Source organism: Hyla sarda, chromosome 1 (genome assembly GCF_029499605.1).
Source record: "Hyla sarda isolate aHylSar1 chromosome 1, aHylSar1.hap1, whole genome shotgun sequence".
NCBI lineage: Eukaryota > Metazoa > Chordata > Amphibia > Anura > Hylidae > Hyla > Hyla sarda.
The window spans coordinates 157,567,472-157,586,486 of record NC_079189.1 but is presented as its reverse complement, the minus strand read 5'-3'; the positions used below and the strand labels follow the sequence as shown (position 1 = coordinate 157,586,486).

The window sequence follows — 19,015 nt, the reverse complement described above, 5'->3', positions numbered from 1 at the left end:
TTTTCTCTTTTTTTGGTTGGGGTTCAGGACCATGGCGTTTCCCCATATGCAACTAAGGGTGCACAGGGCTTAGAGTATACACCGTTAACACCTTCCCACCAACGGCCAGTGCCTTGCGGGGTTGTACCTTTGGTCCGGTTCCCCCTACCTTCCCTGCTTGTCCCACTGTCTCAGCCAGACATGATGCAGGTGACTATAGCTGGCTGAAGACATGGGGAGTATGGCGGATTAAGGTGAGTATGTCCCTCTCCTTCCTCAAGCCTTCCTCCCCCCCCCCCCCCCCCTCCTTCCCGCCACAGCACCTCTCCATCTTCCTCTGGGGGTCCCCTATTACCTAGGGCCCTAGGGGTATTTTCCTGGGGGTGATGGCTACCTTTTATTAATTCTAGGGGTTTTCAGCCTCTGTGTATTCTTCCTCTATGCACATGTTGGGGGGGGGGGGGGGGAAGCGGGGCAACCTCCCCCTACCGCCGGCACTGCTTACTAGAGTTTTCAGCACTCCAGCACCCGCCCGCAGCCTCTGTCAGCTCGACTGAGGCCGGGGCGCTTTTACTTTAGCTTTCTCTCGCTTCTCGGGCATGTACGCACTGCAGGGTGCATATTAATTGAGGCTGCGGCCTGTGCCGGGACTTGGCTCCACCCACTTCCTGTATTCTGCGGCCCTCCTCTCTTTTGCGGCCAATAATTTTTTTGCGCTTTTGCAATTCCTGGGTGCCTCCCTCTCTGGCACCAATAGGACGCAGTTTTGGTACTGTGACTGCCCTGTACCTGGGTCCACCTCCCCCTTCTCTCTGCCTGCTTGCCTGCAGACTCAGCTGCTACCTACCTCTTCAGCTCCAGCCAGGATACAGCACAGCCACAGCCTGCTTCCTAGTTCCAGTCAAGGGTCACAGCTGACTACTTCTCACTAAGAGCTTTGTCCGAACCCAAACCTGAATCCCCCCCCCAGACAGGCGACTGCAGCCTTGGTCACCTACTATTCTTGTGTGGGCTGCAAGACCAAAATGCCCGGTGGCTTCACTGAGTCCACCTGTCCCGCCTGCTCCACCACGTGCTCCATCCCCCCTGTGCCTTCTTCTCAGGATGTCCCTCCGGAACGCGCAGTGTCCACCCCTTCCCCAGAGTGGGTTTTCTCCCTTTCCCAGTCAATCTCCAACCTGGCTAGGGTCTCCAGATCAGTAGCTTCGGCCTTGGAGCGGTCTTCTCTGCACACGAACCCCAGGGAGTCCTGCTCGGTCTCTCCTGACCCCTACTCCCAGCACTCACAAGTGCCCTAAAGTAATTTAACCAGACTCTTCTCCAGAGTCGCGTGTTCGGGATAGACATTCTTCCTATAGGTCACGCCCCTCCTCACCAGCTCACCGGCAGCACCCCCACTCTAGGGGCTGCTCCCCCGGTTACCATCCCAGGTCCCCGACTTCTCATTCTAGGTCTTGCGCACCCAAGTCTAAGGCTACCACTGCATGCTTCCTCTCTCCAGTGGAAGTAGCGGATGACTGGTTGGAATCCACCTCGGATCATGAGGACCACTCTGCCGCGTCTGATATGGTGGACATCTTGGTTTCAGCCATCAGGGACACTTTTCATCTGGACGACCCAAGAACTTCGAATCCTGATCCAGAAGTTTCTTTTCGCCACTCTCGGCGTTCCCCCAAGGCTTTTAGTTCCCATGCTGAATTTGACACCTTACTGGACGCGGTTTGGAAGCATCCGGACAAACGTTTCCAGGGAACCAAGAAGATTCAAGCTCAATTTCCCTTTCCTCTGGATCTGGTTTCCAAGTGGAAAGCGCCACCTGCAGTAGATCCTCCAGTTTCTCGTCTGTCCAAATCTACTACCCTGCCTCTGGCAGACGCAGCATCCTTTAAGGATCTGGCGGACAAGAAGATCGAGAACTTGGTGAAATTTGCCTTTGAAGCAGCAGGTTTGTCCTTGCTACCCACATTCGCTTCCGCTTGGGTGTCCAAGGCAGTTTCGGTTTGGGCTTCTCAGCTTTGGCAGGGAATCCTGTCAGGTGCCCTTCGGGAGGACTTGGCAGACCTCGCTCGTCAACCCGATGCACGGCATTTGCCTCAGGTAACTTGTTTGCAATTCGTTGCTCCGTGTGGCTGAAGGCATGGAATGCAGATGCTGCTTCGAAGAAATCTCTAACAGAGTAGCCTTTTTCCGCTACTCGGCTCTTTGGGAAACTCCTAGATAAAATGATTTCCTCCGCTTCGCTGTCCCTGTGGGTCATGTCCAGTTCGTGGCTCTTGCTTTTGGCCTAGCTGCAGCTCCCAGGGTTTTTACCAAGTTCATGGCGGCGGGGATTGCCATCCTTTGGGAAACTTAGAGAGTCTTCATCTCACTGTACAGGCTCTGTCCGCCTTCGGTTGGAAAAGTCCAATCTTTCTCCCTCCCAGTCCCTTGTCTTTCTGGGTCTCCTTTTTTACATGACGGCTGCCCATGTTTGTCTTCCGTTGGACAAGCGGCGTTCCCAGCAAGAGGGTGTCCGTCGCCTACGGTTCCCCTCTTGTTTCGCTTCTGCATGGAGATACTGGGCCGGATGATGGCAGCCATGGAGGTGGTCCCTTTCGCCCAGTTCCGCTATCGCCCTCTTCAGCTGGCCATCTTGTTCCGGTGGATCAAGTCACCGTCCACTCTGGATCGCCGGATTCTACTGCCCCCCTCCGTTCGTCTCTCTTCTGTGGTGGCTCCACTCTCCTCTCCTTCTCCAGGGGCGGTCATTTCTTCCCCTCCACTGGCAGGTCGTCGCGACCGATGTGAGTCTCCTGGGTTGGGGAGGTGTGTTTCAGGACCTAACGGTCCAGGGTTGTTGGTCCCCTCAGAAGGCTCACCTCCCCATCAATCTTCTGGAGCTCCGTGCCATCTTTCTCTGCCTCCTCCACAGAGATATTCTACTACAGGGTTATCCTGTTCAAGTCCAATCAGACAACGCCACGGGGGGGCATATCTCAATTGTCAGGGTGGTTCACTCGACGATGGAGGAGGTCTCCAGGATTCTGCTTCGGGCCGAGACTCTGGTTCTTGCTCACTCCGCGATCCACATTCCAGGTGTAGAGAATTGGGAAACGGACTTTCTCAGCTGCTCCTCCCCGGATCTGGGGGAGTGGTCTCTACTTCTGGGGGTGTTTGCACAGATCTGGACATGGACCTCTTCGCGTCTCGCCACAACAGGTCCCTTGCTTTGTCGCAAAGTCATGAGACACTATGGCTCTTGCGGTGGACGCACTCATCCCTTGGTCGTCCTTCAGTCTTCCTTACCTCTTTCTGCCTCTCCCTCTCCTTCCCAGGGTTCTGAGGAAACTCAAGGCGGAGGGCTTTTCCACCATTCTGGTGGCCCCAGACTGGCCCAGGTGCGCGCGTGGTGTGTTGACTTAATTCGGCTGGTTGCCGACGTACCCCTGCGTCTTCCAGTTCGCCTTGACCTGCTCTCCCAGGGTCCTGCCACCCCAATTTACTGTCGCTGCATTTGACGGCGTGGCAGTTTAAACCACGGTTTTGAGAGCTTGGGGATTTTCTTCCGGGGTGATTCGCACCATGCTTCGGGCTCGTCAGCCTTCCTCCGCTATGATTTACCACCGCACTTGGCGGGCTTATTATCGGTGGTGTGACGCTCAGTCCATCTCCACGGTTGTCTTTTTCTTCCTGCACCTTCTTGCTTTCTTGCAATCCGGTCTGGATCAGCGATTGGCGCTCAGCTCCCTTAAGGGTCAAGTGTTGGCGCCTTCTATTCTTTCAGCGTCAGTTGGCTTCCAACCCTCACATTTGAACCTTCCATGCGTCTCCGCCATACCAGTCTCCCACCCCTCCTTGGGATCTCAACCTGGTGTGCCTTGAGGGGGGCTCAGTTCGAAACTCACGCGATGCTTCTCTTAGCGTTCTTTATTGGAAGGTCACTTTCCTCATTGCCATTACCTCCATTAGGACGGTTTCCGAGCTGGCTGCTCACTTGTCGCTTTCCCTTCTTGGTCCTTCATCAGGACAAGGAGATCGTTCTCCCTTCATTTTGTCCAGCTCCATCCAACTCAAAGGAGCATTCCATCCATTGTCTGGATGTGGTTTGAGCTGTCCGAATCTATCTTTGTCACCTCCTCTTTCCGGCAGGGTGACGCCTTCTTTGTGATTCCAGAGGGTTGTCGCAAGGGTCTTCCGGCTTCCAAGGTGACCATCTCGCGGTGGATCCGTTCCAGTATCTCGAAATCGTACCGGCGTAATGGGAAGGTCCCACCTTTTCGGGTCACTGCACATTCCTTGCGTTCCGTTGGGACTTCTTGGGCGCTATGCCACAGGGCTTGGGCCTTACAAGTCTGCAAGGAGGCCACCTGGTCATCCTTGCATACTTTCACCAAGTTCTACCAAGTGCACACTTTAGCATCCGCGGACGCCGGTTTGGGTCGCAAGATGTTGCAAGCGGCTGTGGCTCAGTCTTATGCCTGATTCTGTTTTGGGTATTTTTCCCACCCCAGGGACTTCTTTGGTACGTCCCACGGTCTCTGTGTCCCCTAATGGAGACGCCTGAGAATAGATTTTTTTTTTTTCCCGTAAAATCTTTCTCGGTGGATCCATTGAGGGAAACGGCATCCAACCATTTGTTTGTGGTTATGGTTCGGTTTTCGGTCCGAGAGGGTTGTGTTTTGGTTCTTTTTGTCTGGTTCCCTCAGACACCTGCTGGTTTTCTTTTTCTGTCTGTCCTCTCCTACTGCTTTGGGACTAAACTGCGTAGCTCAGCCAGTATGCAGGGTATATCCTGCCAGGAGGGGCCAACTTTCTTTTTGTATGCCTAGTGTCAGCTAGATATACCCACGGTCTCTGTGTGTGCGTCCCCCCCCCCCCCCCCCCAGAAAGAGATTTTACAGTAAGCATAAAGGCCGGCATTTATTATTGTAGGTGTAAGTGAAGTAAGTTTCACAAAAAGGCACAGTTCATAAAACCCTTCAATATCATGTCTATTGCCAAAATCAGTGGATTGCAACTTAAAATCAGCAGAAATGTATAAACCCTGCTTGCGCCTTTTTTGCTCCTTTTCTAGACCCAAAAAAAGTCTAAAGACTGATAAATGTCAGCCAAAAAATCAACTTTTTTTTTATACTGTGTAGGTTTACACTGCATCAGATTTATCACAATGACTGATCTTTAGACTCTCTCAGTGTAAGTTTAGACCACTTTTTAGCTTACTGTATGCCATGGCTTTGATCCCTTTTTCCACTAAGCCATGCGGAAGATGGGGAGCTTTATCAATATCTTTGCTGAAGAAAAGTAGAGCAGTTGCCTATAGCAGCCAGTCAGATGGCTTCTTTAAGGCGGAACTGTGCTGTGACCGGCGGTCACTTACCGGCAGCGGCTGGCGATGAGGTGCGGCTCCCTGGTGCAGACTACGGAAGCTGGTGAGTTGTTGCCTAGAAACATCTGGAGGGCTACAGTTTGAATACTTTGGGGGGTGCAGTTTTTATAATGGGGTAATTTATGGGGTATTTCTAATATGAAGACCCTTCAAATCCACTTCAAAACTGAACTGGTCTCTGAAAAATTCCGATTTTGAAAATTTTGTTACAAATTTGAAAATTGCTGCTAAACTTTGAAGCCCTCTGATGTCTTCCAAAAGTAAAAACATGTCAACTTTATGATGCAAACATAAAGTAGACATATTGTACATGTGAATCAATATATAATTTATTTGGTATGTCTATTTTCCTTACAAGCAGAGAGCTTCAAATCTCGAAAAATGTAAAATTTTGAAATCTTTCATGAAATTTTGGAATTTTTCACCAAGAAATGATGCAAGTATCGACAAAAATTTACCACTAACATAAAGTAGAATATGTCACGAAAAAACTATCTCTGATTCAGAATGATTAGGAAAAGTATTCCAGAGTTATTAATGCTTAAAGTAACAGTGGTCAGAAGTGCAAAAAAAATGCTCTGGTCCTTAAGGTCATAATGTGCTGTGTCATTAAGGGGTTAAGAGAGCTGAGCACAGTCCCAACAATTCTTTGACAACTCCATAGAGCTAGAGCTCATGGTGGAGTCACAGCGGTTGGACCCCCTGCGATCACTTTTTGATAAGATATTAGCTCTAATTATTTATTAGACTAGGAAAAAAACATTATTCATCTTTTCCTAAACTCTGTATACATTCCACTGTATATACTAAAAAATTTTATGAATGCTGTGAGCCCGATCTCTTCTTTTACAAATGCAATAAAAAGCCACCAAATAAAACATATAACAAACAAGCAGCTATACTGCCTTTTTATAGCTGCCTTGTGGACATGTAGTGTGGTTATTGCGTGGAATCTTAAAGGAGTATTCCAGGAAAAAACTTTTTTTTTTTTTTTATATCAACTGGCTCCAGAAAGTTAAACAGATTTGTAAATTACTTCTATTAAAAAAATCTTAATCCTTCCAATAATTATCAGCTTCTGAATTGGAGTTGTTCTTTTCTGTCTGACAACAGTGCTCTCTCTGCTGACATCTCTGCCTGTCTCAGGAACTGCACAGAGCAGAATAGGTTTGCTATGGGGATTTGCTTCTATTCTGGACAGTTCCCGAGACAGGTGTCATCAGAGAGCACTTAGACAGAAAAGAACTCAACTTTAGCAGCTCATAAGTACTGAAAGGATTAAGATTTTTTTTAATAGAAGTAATTTACAAATCTGTTTAACTTTCTGGAGCCAGTTGAGATATATCTATCTCTAATATATAAAAATTTCCTGGATAACCCCTTTAACATCCCTTGAGTGACCTAACTCCATGAACTGGCAGCATAGTCTTTGTATACACTGGAGCAGATTTACCGATGATGGGTAAGACAGCATAAACTTACAGTTTTCGGATACTCCAGATTTCTTACACTCTGTATGTTAACTGTTATCCAACTTTAGACTTGTCTATCTTTTTTATACCAACAGTTGGTTTGGCTTACTTGGTGCCAATATTGTACGCCAAAATCTAAGAGCCGTTTTAACTCTGTCTCTAGGCACAGACACAATGGTAAATTTGCCCCATGAACTTTTTACCTAATGTAAAATTTTTACTGGTGAAAAACTATTTGTACTGTCAGAATAGGCAAGTATAAAGATGGTCGTGGTTTGACTGTAGTATTTGGTTAAGTGGTTGATACTGTGGCCATTGTCAGATTTGTTATATTAGTATTATTTATGTGCTTTACTTATTTCTTATGCCTGCTGTAGCCAATATGTCTGACAAAGAACTGAAGAAGCTGCGCAACAAACAGAGGAGAGCACAGAAGAAAGCTCAACTAGAAGAGGAGAAGAAGAATGCTGAAAAGGAGAAGCAGCAGAGAAACCAGAAGAAGAAGAAGGAGGATGATGATGAGGAAATTGGTGGCCCAAAAGAAGAGCTTATTCCTGAAAAGCTGGCCAAGGTATTGCCATTATGGTTTTGGAGTGTGTTTAGTTTTTTGTTTATTTTATCTCTTGAAGAAAAATGAAGAGAATAAGTAGCTGATATAAATGGTCTATCTGTACAACAGGTTGACAGTCCTTTGGAAGAGGCTATTAAATTTTTAACACCTCTGAAGAACTTGGTGAAGAACAAAATAGAAACACATCTATATGCCTTTGAAATTTACTTCAGGAAAGGTAATGAAACCTGTCTATGGCTTCAAATATTTACAATGAAAAGTACTTTGTGCATACAGCATGTTAAACGTAGATAGGTTTTTAGTGATCAGAGAAGGTATGTGTGGGGTGCAAAAAAAAATAGACTCCTGATATATTCCCACATTTCCAGCATCATTTTGGTGGTCACTGCAGGCATAGGACAGTGCTATATTCCTCTGACACTACTGAGGCCAATTACTGGCCTCCGCTATGTACAGAACGGTGTATAGGTTTCTCATTTCTGCAGCGCACTATACAAAGGCATGAGGAGACCAGCAGATTGGCAGCACAGGAACAGTCATTTTTGTTAGTTCATGGCATTTACTCCCTGCCCCCTGGTCCAATTTTTTTCTGTCTCCTAATTATTTTATAATTTTTTTTCTTTTTTTAAAGAAAAATTCCTTTTGATGTTGCAATCTGTGAAGAGAGCGTTTGCCATAGACCCAAATCACCCTTGGCTCCACCAGTGTTTGGTCCGTTTCTTTAGTGCAGGTAAGTGTGTAAACTTCCGATTGTATCTTGTATACAGGTATGTTTCCTGCTGCAGTATATTTACAAGGATCTTTGCTATGCACCTATAGTATGCCACATACATCTAATTATGTACACATGGTTAAAGGGTTGTCCTATAGTTCAGTGTTACACTCGCCCAAAACATCTGTATTTAAGGTTGCAACTGTCTAGAAACCTTTTTATGGCGCCCCCTGGTGTTCTTTTGGTTCTCTTTCAAGATGGCCACATATTGTGTCCAATGCTGGTGAGAAGAAGCTGGTACTAGTACACTCATTCTAATTGTCTGGAAAAGACAATAGAACAAATTATTCCGCAACAGTCACTGGGTTCAAAAGAGGAGGAACTGGCAATTGGGTCAGAAGAAAGAATGCAGTATAATGAGAGAAAAAACCGTACAGATAGAGGACAATAGTACAGTATTTATGTTTTAGCACAGATGAGGAAGATGGAGCTGGGGTTCACAGGACTAGCAAATCTGGATTTGGTACTAGGACATAACCAGTTAAACTGTGGAGGCTATGGTGTGCGTTGTTAGCCCAACGGTCCCAGGTATTCTGAAATTTATTTGTGGAGTCATTTTTGTTTTATATTAGGCACTTAAGAGGCAAATATATATTTACAGCCTGTGTCCAGTCTCTCCCAGTGGGAGACCTGCAGGCCATCCAATTTACAAGCTTGGTGAACATCTAGCATATTCTATGGAATTGCTCAGGATCAAAATATAATAAAAATGTCTTTTGGGTCATCCAGCATTGGGAAACCCATGTTGTCCAATTTAAGCACTTGAAACCAGTAACTTTCGGCACAACCATAACAAATAAAAAAAGCTGCCCGACTGAGAGAGACATTTGGGAGACACATCAGGAAAATCTGGCTAGAAAATGATGTAGTCTATGCATAGTGTGATAAGATCTATGGAGGATGTATTTTTGACCAAGGGAGAAAGAAAGCAAAAATGCACTCGACAATGCACACCCAAATCATGCAAAAATAATGTCATTTATTAAGCAACAACAAAAAAGACATCACATTTAAAAACATTTAACCCCTTGCCGCAAATAAAATCAAACCTATATAAATTGGGTATCCCTGTAACCGTATGGACCTACAGAATAAATTTAAGGTGTAATTTTTACCTAAAACTACACTGCGTAGAAACGGAAGCCGCTAAAAATTACAAAATGGCTTTTTTTTTTTTTTTTTTCCAGTTTTGCCTCACAAATAATTTCTTTCTGGTTTTGCCGTAGTTTTTGTAGTGAATGGTATTACAAAGTAAAGTTTTTGGTGCAAAGAACAAGCCCTCATATGGATTTTTAGGTGGAAAATTGAAAGTGTTATGATTTTTAGAAGGTGAGGAGGGAAAAACTAAAGTGCAAAAATGAAAAATCGCCTAAGAGGGAAGGGGTTAAAAGAGCTCCTTGGCGCTACCCTACAACATAAGGAGACAATACTCGTCACTCCCTGTATCACTTGTACAACAAAAGTATAGAGTATAACAGCTCCTTCCCTTGTAAAGAGAACTCTATCAATAAAAACAATAGTATAAAAACTATGGGGGAGATTTATCAAAAATTGTCCAGAGGAAAAGTTGCTGGTTTGCCCATAGCAACCAATCAGATCGCTTCTTTCATTTTTCAGAGGCCTTTGCAAAAATGAAAGAAGGGATATGATTGGTTGCTATGGGCAACTCGGCAACTTTTTCTCTGGACAGGTTCTGATAATCTTCCCCTATATCACCACAGACAAAGAAATAAAGTGCCTAGTGCTATAATTGTAAACCAGAATTTCCCAGTATACAAGCTAAAGTAGTAAAATACAGCTAAATACAAGAAAATCCTAAATATAAGTAAAAAAAAAAATTGTATTAAATACCACCAGCTATAGCAGATACAGGTGGTAAATATAGGAGGTAAACATCGGAGCTGCAAAGACATAACAAAGTTCAACTGTACGGGTCCCATGAAGCCCCATGCGTTCCTTGGGTGTGTATTTGTTGTCTGTTTTGAGTCAGTCTCTTAAGGGTTTTTTAGCCTTCCTCAGGATCGACACAGTAGGGACACAATAGTGATATAGGTTAATGCAAAACAGGAATGTGGGTACACTACTGTGGTAGATGTATACAATGACATTGGCTATCCCTCAACACTGATGTTAAAATTGAGACATTCGCCAGAATATCCTTGTATGAAGGACACACCAGAGCCCGCACACCAACGCCAAGGTTTCTCAAAATGGCGCAGGACCTAACGCTAATCCTACCTGTGCTTGATAAGCAAAACGGGCCAGTGGGCAATTACAGCAGCATTCGGTCGACTCACAACTTCCTCCCAGATACCCTCCAGCGTGACTGAGCACACATGCAATGGGAGGAGGGAGGCAAGCTGCAAGCCCCACCTGAGTTGGCTAATATGGGTGCCTGGCCTCACAGGTGCTACCTTAATGCTGCCTTGAAGATATTCAAGGTGCATTACATATGGAGTTTACACACCTCCAAGTATAAAATTTAAACAAACAACAAAAAACGTGGTCTCAAATGGCTGGAGGTGCTCAATCCCAAATGCGGTTGTGCATTTATACTGTGATATAGGTTAACTTGATTGACTCTGGTCTTTTTTTCATCCTAATACACTATGTAACTATGAATGATTAGGAGAGGTCGAAGGAGGTGTAGCCAGGGACAGATTCTACTGTTCAGCTGAGATCTCCCCCCCCCCCCCCCCCTTGTGTCCAAGTGAGTCCTAGTGGTCTCCCTTTGTAATCTAAAATGCATGAGATCAGCATATATAATGGAGATAGATACTTTTCTTCCCCAGGGATGAGAGCTGGAAATCATTTCATGTAAAGTAAGCCTCAGGGAAGTGTGAACGCAGAGCGTGACTGGGCCGTAGAGAGGGTAGGTGGTGAGCGTGAGGAAGGTCTGTTCGGTCTCGTAACTACTGGAAAGATTTAATAATGTTGCCAGAACATACATCTCCCACATAATGTACTCAAACTGCCTTCCATTTGAATGCATAGGGTAAGTCTAGCAGCTCAGGGAGTAAGGGGTTACCCCAAGGAGGGGTATACTGATCAATGCTCATTCTGTACCCCGGCGACTCAGCTGAGCAAATTATCGTCAGCTTTCGTGTAGCCAGAGCCGGTAAAGATATGAAAGCTGTGACTGGTTGTTATGGGGAAAACCAGACCTTTTGTGTTTCAGGCAGATTGAAAATATGGGCCAATATGGGATCTAATAGGAAATAAGTAATGTCAACATTTTCTCTTTCTATCCTCCGACAGTATCCGAGAGCAAAGAACTAAATGAATCCGTTAGAACAGTGTTAAAACAAGAGATGAACAGACATTTTGGTGAAACCAGTCCTGCAAACTTCAATAATGCTTTCTTGAAAGAGAATATTGGCTCAATACCACACAGATTATCAGGTAGGTTCTCAGTTTTACCATATTCTGGTGAACACATGTTGCTGAAACCACACACACATGTTCACCAATAGCACCACAGTGTTGCTGATAATTCTGGCAACATTATCAGCTTGTGGGAACGCAGCCTTATGTGGTGATGATGACGGGCAAATTCTGCAGAGCTGGCTCAAAAGCATGGCTGCCTAGCAATGAGGCGATTTGACTACATTCATATACACAGGTTTGTGTACATCACACCTAGTACTTTGCCTCCTATTGCATTCAGAACTGTGAGAAGTCTATTAAGAATTCCTCTATATGGAACTGTCCAGTCTGTGGCTGTAGGGCATTAAGCAATAGAAATAGGCCCCCCCCCCCCACTTTTGTCACTTAGTAGGAGCCCAAGTACACTATATGCTATCCTTCCTTTGTGAGTGTCTATTAGGGTAGACCCACACTATAGAATTCAGCAAAGAAATTTTGTTCTTAGTGAAATGTAGCCGGAATGATGAAGAATTCTGCTCATTTTCAGCTGAATTTAGCCAGAATTAATGGGCTTTTACTAATGGATTCCGGAGGAATGAACATTGTTTATTCTGCTGTTATTCCAAACCTTGGTAGAGATTCACAAAAACTGCTGTAATTCCTGTTTCAGCGATATTATTCACACCTTTTTTTTTCCTCCTCACGTTTTCAAAGGTCTCTTGTGCTGCTTTGAAAATATGTGAAAATTCATTTTCGCGCAACTTTTTTTTTTTTTTTTGTTGCAGCCATATTGGATTGGCGGAAACATCTCACAAAATATTCCATGGTTACTAGTGCCCAGTGCGGCGCTCAGCAGTCTGTATGGAGAAGGCTCCCGACTCGTGCCCGCTCCATACTCTGCAGCACCTGGCTGTTCTCAGTAGCCGGGGGCCAGCGATAATAGCCAGCATGCAGCGATCGCCACAGCTGGCTATTAACCCTTTAGATTGCCACTGTCAAAGCTGACTGCAGCGTCTAAAGGGACATGTGTATGCTCCCTGGTGGGCTAGTGGGGTGGTCGGTGATCCACTATAGAGGTAGCCAGAAGGCTTACCTCTGTTCCTTGCTGTCCTGTGGCTCTGTCATTGATCGAGCCTGGCTGGACTTATAAAGTGTAAAAAAAAAAAAAAAAAAAAAACACAGATAATTATATTTGTACATGCTTGTGCCTATTTATAAGGGTTTTTCTCATTTTACAGCTGCCAAAATGATGTATTATCTGGATCCTCCTAGTCAGAAACGAGCGGTGGAGTTGGCAATTGCATTGGATGAATCACTCACAAACAGAAGTCTCCAGGTAAATAATCTGTTCTCCCTATATTCTGTCTATATAATGCAGTAATTAATATATCATTTAAGTGGGTTACCTTCTTGTTCCACCAAAGCTGGGAGTGGTTTCTATAAAGATTTGATGTTTGAAGCTGTATTCTATACATTTCCTCTTATGTTTTTTTTTATTCTATTCATTCCTTGTTTGGGCCAAGTAAGGAACCTACACTAAAATTGCACATACATAGCGATTGGCTCTGATTTTTTTCCCACTATTTAAGGGTTACTCCGCTACCCAGCATCTGGAACATTGAGTTCTGAACTTCCGTGTTCACGCCCGCCCCCTTGTGACGTCACGCTCCGTTATGTGACATCATGGCCTGCCCCCTCATTGAAAGTTCATGGGAAGGGGCGCAACGTCACATAATGGAGCGTGATGTCATGAGATGGCGGGTGTGAACACGGAAGCCTGCACAATGCTTTCGGAACTCAATGTTTAAAGGGGTATTCTGCCCCTAGACATCTTCCCCCCCCCCCCCCCCCCATCTTTCCTGCAGCACCCCCGTCATCTGATGCACGGAGCGAGCTTCCCTCAATAACTGATGACTGGTGATGCAGAGGTGGGAGGATCACGTCACAGCCCCGCCCCCTCAATTAAAGTCTATGGGAGGGGGCGTGGTGGCCGTTACGATCCTCCGGTCCCTGCATCGCCAGTCATCAGTCAAGGAGCGAAGTTCACTCCGTGCACCAGATGACGGGGGTGCTGCGGGAGAGTTCCTTTGGATAGGGGATAAAATTTCTAGGGACAGAGTATCCCCTTAATACATAAATTTTATTGTATTAACAGACTAAGAGAGAGATTTCTCAAAACCTATGCAGAGGAAATGTTGACCTGTTGCCCATAGCAACCAATCAGCGATTTATTTATTTTTTTCCATTTTGCTGCAGCCTTTTAAAAAATGAAGAAGCAATCTCATTGGTTGAAATGGGCAACTGGTCAACTTTTCCTCTGCACAGGTTTTGAGAAGTCCTCCCCCTAAATGTTCGAATCAATGAAGCAGATCTCCATTGATTGTAACATGTTAGCACTGTAGAGATAAAGGGGTTATCCAGCCTAGTCTCAGGAGTCAGATCCTTGTCAAGTCAGCTGTTTGAAGAGGTCACTTCATTGTTTACTGTTGCTCATCCTTGCATTTTCGTACTTTTAGTAGCAGGGGTGCTCCCTGTACTGTAGCATTTCCCCATTCAAAGACAGGACAGTGCTGCAGTACGTTGCACCTCTGCTACAAATTGTATGTCAATGAAAGGACCAAGAACAATAATCATAGAAGAGGATGCAGCATTCACACAAGCGCTGTGCCATCTTTAAACTTGTGATTGTCTGAGGTGTCATGCATCAGACTCCTACCACTCTATGGCTGGGTTCACACTACAGAATTTCTGAGCGTAATTCCGCTTTTGAAATACTGCTGTACAGTATACACTACAGAATTGTAGTGGCTGAGCTTCCACCACTGAAATTCCGTTGCCGAAGGAATGATCTAGTTTATTCTTTCAGCAAAATCCATGCAGAAAACATCTAGGAGAATCATTGATGGGTCAGTCAGCAATGACCGCCCTAGGAATTTCCAGCCAGAATATTTCCAGGCAAAGATTCCATAGTATTAACCTGGACCTTTTATTGATGGTTAATCCTCAGGAAAAGCCATCAGTTTCATTCAGCTAGATGCCCCCTTTAATTTGTGTGGATGGTTAGTGAAAACAATGGTGGTATCAGTAGGATCAATCAGAAACGAGGTAGAAAATTGGAGTTGATGTACAGGTATGTAGACCTTGCATTGTGTGATGTACTTTTATTTTACTTTCAGTCCATCTAGGAGTACATACAGCGGGTGCACATGAGAAGCAACAACATGTGTTTTGCTCTTCCTGCGCATCAGACTTAGCAGCAAGATGATGCACCGGTAGCGTGAAACATGTTGTTGCTTCTCACTTGCACCCGCTATATGTACTCCTAGATAAATTGGATAAAGCACTTTCTAGAAGAGATGGTGAGTGCAGCCTCTTTCAATTCTATTTCCCTGGATGTTGTGCTTTCTATGGGGCTGGAGCGCCTCCACTATAGTGCTAAATATTGGTGGCTGTTGCCCCATTCAGCACTGTTATGGCTCAAAAGTGTATTGCTTGAATATACAGCAGTGCCAGTTTTTTTCCTTTCTTTAATGTGTGAACTTTTATTTTACTGTTTTTGCAGACGTGCACTGAGGTGCTAGAAGCCTTACGTGATGGCAGCTTAGGAGACAACAAAGAAGTTGCTGAGTCTTACAGAGCAAGCTGCCACAAGCTGTACCCTTATGCTTTAGCTTTCATGCCGCCTGGATATGAGGATGACATGAGTATCACAATTAATGGAGATAGTTCTGCCGAACCAGAGGAACTGGCAAACGAAATGTGAACAGCTGATATCGAACAGACATTGGACCATATCAACAATCTAATATTTTTGTCACGCACCTGCTGTATTGCTCTGTAACTTATGTGGAGATTGAAAGGAGTAAAAGAGTTGTTGCCTTTAAAGATTGTTTTACTTTTTTTTTTTTTTTAATGTTCTATATCCTGCTGCAGAAAAACATACAATGTAAGACAGGATATGGGTGGAGCGAGTTCTTAAAATTAACCTTTTGCTGCTAAAATTTGAAGAGGGAATAAAAGGTGAATAAAATGCTGTTTTTTAAATGAATAATTTATGGGCACCGTAAGAGGGTGTTACAGTGGTCCGAGCAGGTGTGTGGCAGAAATATTATCTTAACCCCCTTTAATGAGAGATCACTGATCTCAGACAGCACGCTGCCAATAATGTCAGAGGGGCCTGCAGCATAAACTGAGTTCTGCAGACGCCTCAGACGTTGCACAGGGTCAGGTTGCTGTTTTAGCACTGGATTCTTCTTTTTTTTTTATTATTGGCACAAGAGATACTCTGGGCTAGGCTATCTGAAATACTCCACATGAAATGCAGTTTGCTGATAGAATGGAAGTGTGATCTACATGTTATATAATAAAGTGAGTATCTTGAGAACCTAAGGACTTACAGCAAAATGCAACACGGTGACATTCTCTGGATACCTAATTTGTGCTTACACAAGATGTTTTTTCTTTCTTTTTTTTTTTACAATTTTTGTCAATTTTAGAATAACCTATTTGCGAGAACTTGAGTTATGAAATTTACTGTTTGAGATGACATCTAGGTCCCGCCCAACAATTTTTAACTTTTTTTTTTGCCAAACATGTCAGAACTGTATTGCAAGTACCAAAAGAAATTATGCACTGTGTTGTGACACCAACTGAATGGGTTGTCAAGGACTGCCTTGTCTGTTTTCTTCATCATGGGGTGTGATCCATAGCTGACTTGGTGAAGAGTGGATTGCCATTTGGTCTGATGGTCTATTGAGACATAAACCTCAGCAGGCCTTGCTCATGTTATGCAGATTAAATAAAGTAACTGCAGTTTAGATACCTCTGGATTTTTTCCACAGTGGCAGGTTTGTAATACTTGAAGCCCTTTATTTCTAAGATGACTTTCTTGCTCAGTTATCAAAGAGGATCTATGCTTTGTAATGGAGCAACAGATACTGAATTCCCTTCTTCCAATAGCAGAACAGCTTCTTATCTCTGCAGATACTTATGTCATTTCCTTTTTGTTGTCAAACATAAGGTACCAAATATAATGCAATAAAACCTTTTGAAAAACATTTGATGAGTTGGACCACTCGGTGGCAGTTCTAGACATCTAGGGTTATTGCTGTGATCATGGAAGTGTACAGAGTGCTGTTTGATTCATATACATGCACTACACACTCATTTTCTTTGGCTGCATTTCCTGCCGTGTCACATAATATGCATCTTAAAATCAGATCATGAATACTCCTGTAATATGGAGACCAATAGTTAATATGCAGCGCCAAACTTTTAACTCCTCCTGTGCCCGGGCTGCAAAAATGAAAAAAAAAAAAAAACAATAACTCACCTTCCTACGTTCCCCCGTTGTGCCGATATTGGCATCCTGGTCCTCCGGTGCTGCTCGGCTTCTTAGCCTCGGAACGTGTCACTTTGGTCAGCGTATCGCAGCGATGTCCCGCCTCGGCCAGTGATAGTCTGAGCGCACTGTCATGTAAGGAGTCCGGGCAGCAGGGAGAAGGTGGGGCCCGAGCTCCTTACATGACAGTGTGCTCAGCCTATCATGGTCGAGGTGGGACATTGCTGCGGCAGGCAAGACGCTGACCGCAGTGTAATGTTCAGAGCCTAAGAAGCAGGGAGCCGAGCAGCGCCGGAGGAATGGGATGCCTATCTCGGCACAGCGGGGAAGGTGATTTAAAGTTTGTTGCGTTTTTGCAGCCAGGGCACAGGGGGTGTTAAGTTTAATGCTGCATTTCTCCTTTAAAAAAAAAAATACACAGTCCTGACCCCAGTATCTGAGGAAAGGGATTTAAGAGTAATTATTTCAGGAGACTTTAAAGGTAGGAAGGCAATGTAATAGAGCAGCAGGAAATGCTACAAGAATGCTTGGATGTATAGGGAGAGGTATAAGCAGTAGAAATGGGTAAGTGCTCATACTGCTGTACAGAACACTGGTGAGAGCTCACTTGGAGTATTGCGTGCAGTACTGGAGGCCGTATCTCCAGCAGGATATAGATACTGTAGAGAGAGTTCAGAGAAGGACTACTAAACTAGTACATGGATTGCAGGATAAAACCAGGAAAGGTTAAAGGACCTTAATATGTATAGCTTGGAAGAAAGAAGAGACAAGGGATATGATAGAAACTTTTATATACATAAAGGGAATCCACATGGCAAAGTAGGAGAGAATATTTAAAAGAAGAAAAACTACCACAAGAGGACATAGTTTTAAATTAGAGGGGCAAAGGTTTAAAAGTAATATCAGGAAGTATTACTTTACTGAGAGAGTAGTGGATGCATGGAATAACCTTCCTGCAGCAGTGGTTGCTGCAAATACAGTGAAGGAGTTAAAATATGCATGGGGAAAAGCATAAGGCTATCCTTCATACACTGCTCAAAAAAAAATAAAGGGAACACTAAGATAACCCATTCTAGGATCTGGGTGTACTTGTAGATCACACACTTCAGAATAGCATGCAATGTCAGGCTGCTTTCAAAGCCGGCAGGATATTGTCATGTATAAAAAGAGGCATGGACTCAAGGGACAGGGACATAATACTCCCCCTTTATAAAGCATTGGTACGGCCTCACCTGCAATATGCTGTTCAGTTTTGGTCGCCTGTTCATAAAAGGGACACTGCGGAGCTGGAAAGGGTGCAGAGACGTGCGACTAAACTAATATGGGGCATGGATCATCTTAGCTATGAGGAGCGATTAAAGGAGTTACAATTGTTTAGTCTTGAGAAGAGACGTTTAAGGGGGGATATGATAAATGTATATAAGTATATTAATGGCCCATACAAAAAATATGGAGAAAAACTGTTCCAGGTTAAACCCCCCCAAAGGACGAGGGGGCACTCCCTCCATCTGGAGAAGAAAAAGTTTAGTCTAAAGGGGCGACACGCCTTCTTTACCATAAGGACTGTGAATTTATGGAACAGTCTACCTCAGGAACTGGTCACAGCAGGAACAATTAACAGCTTTAAAACAGGGTTAGATACATTCCTGGAACAAAATAACATTAATGCTTATGCAGAATTATAAAACTACATCCCTTCCCCTTACACCCTTCACTTCAATCCCCTGGTTGGACTTGATGGACGTATGTCTTTTTTCAACCATACTAACTATGTAACATACTAACTATAGATATGAATAAACTAATCGTATGAAATACTTTCGTCTTTACATAGTTGAATGTGTTGACAACAAAATCACACAAAAATGATCAATAGAAATCAAATTTCTCAACCCTTGGAGGTCTGGATATGGAGTCACACTCAAAATCAAAGTGGAAAACAACACTATAGACTGATCCAACTTTGATGTAATGTCCTTAAAACAAGTCAAAATGAGGCTCGGTAGTGTGTGCCCGTATGACCTCTCTACAACGCCTGGGCATGCTCCTGATGCGATGGCGGATGGTCTCCTGAGGGATGTCCCCCCCCCCAGACCTGGACTAAAGCATCCGCCAACTCCTGGACAGTCTGTGGGGCAACGTGGCGGTG

At 44.3% G+C, this 19,015-nt stretch overlaps 1 protein-coding gene across 1 annotated transcript in view; it reads left to right on the top strand.

Moving 5' to 3' along the window:
• The window catches only part of NAA15 (N-alpha-acetyltransferase 15, NatA auxiliary subunit), a 56,030-nt gene extending 40,113 nt beyond the window's left edge, over positions 1–15,917 (top strand). Inside the window, exons 15-20 of the mRNA XM_056563202.1 lie at positions 7,194–7,387; positions 7,496–7,604; positions 8,019–8,117; positions 11,418–11,561; positions 12,764–12,861; positions 15,088–15,917. Of these exons, the coding sequence (XP_056419177.1) occupies positions 7,194–7,387; positions 7,496–7,604; positions 8,019–8,117; positions 11,418–11,561; positions 12,764–12,861; positions 15,088–15,288 (845 nt within the window). The 3' untranslated portion in view covers positions 15,289–15,917. The remainder of the gene's footprint in view (positions 1–7,193; positions 7,388–7,495; positions 7,605–8,018; positions 8,118–11,417; positions 11,562–12,763; positions 12,862–15,087) is intronic.
• The last annotated feature ends 3,098 nt before the right edge of the window (positions 15,918–19,015 follow it).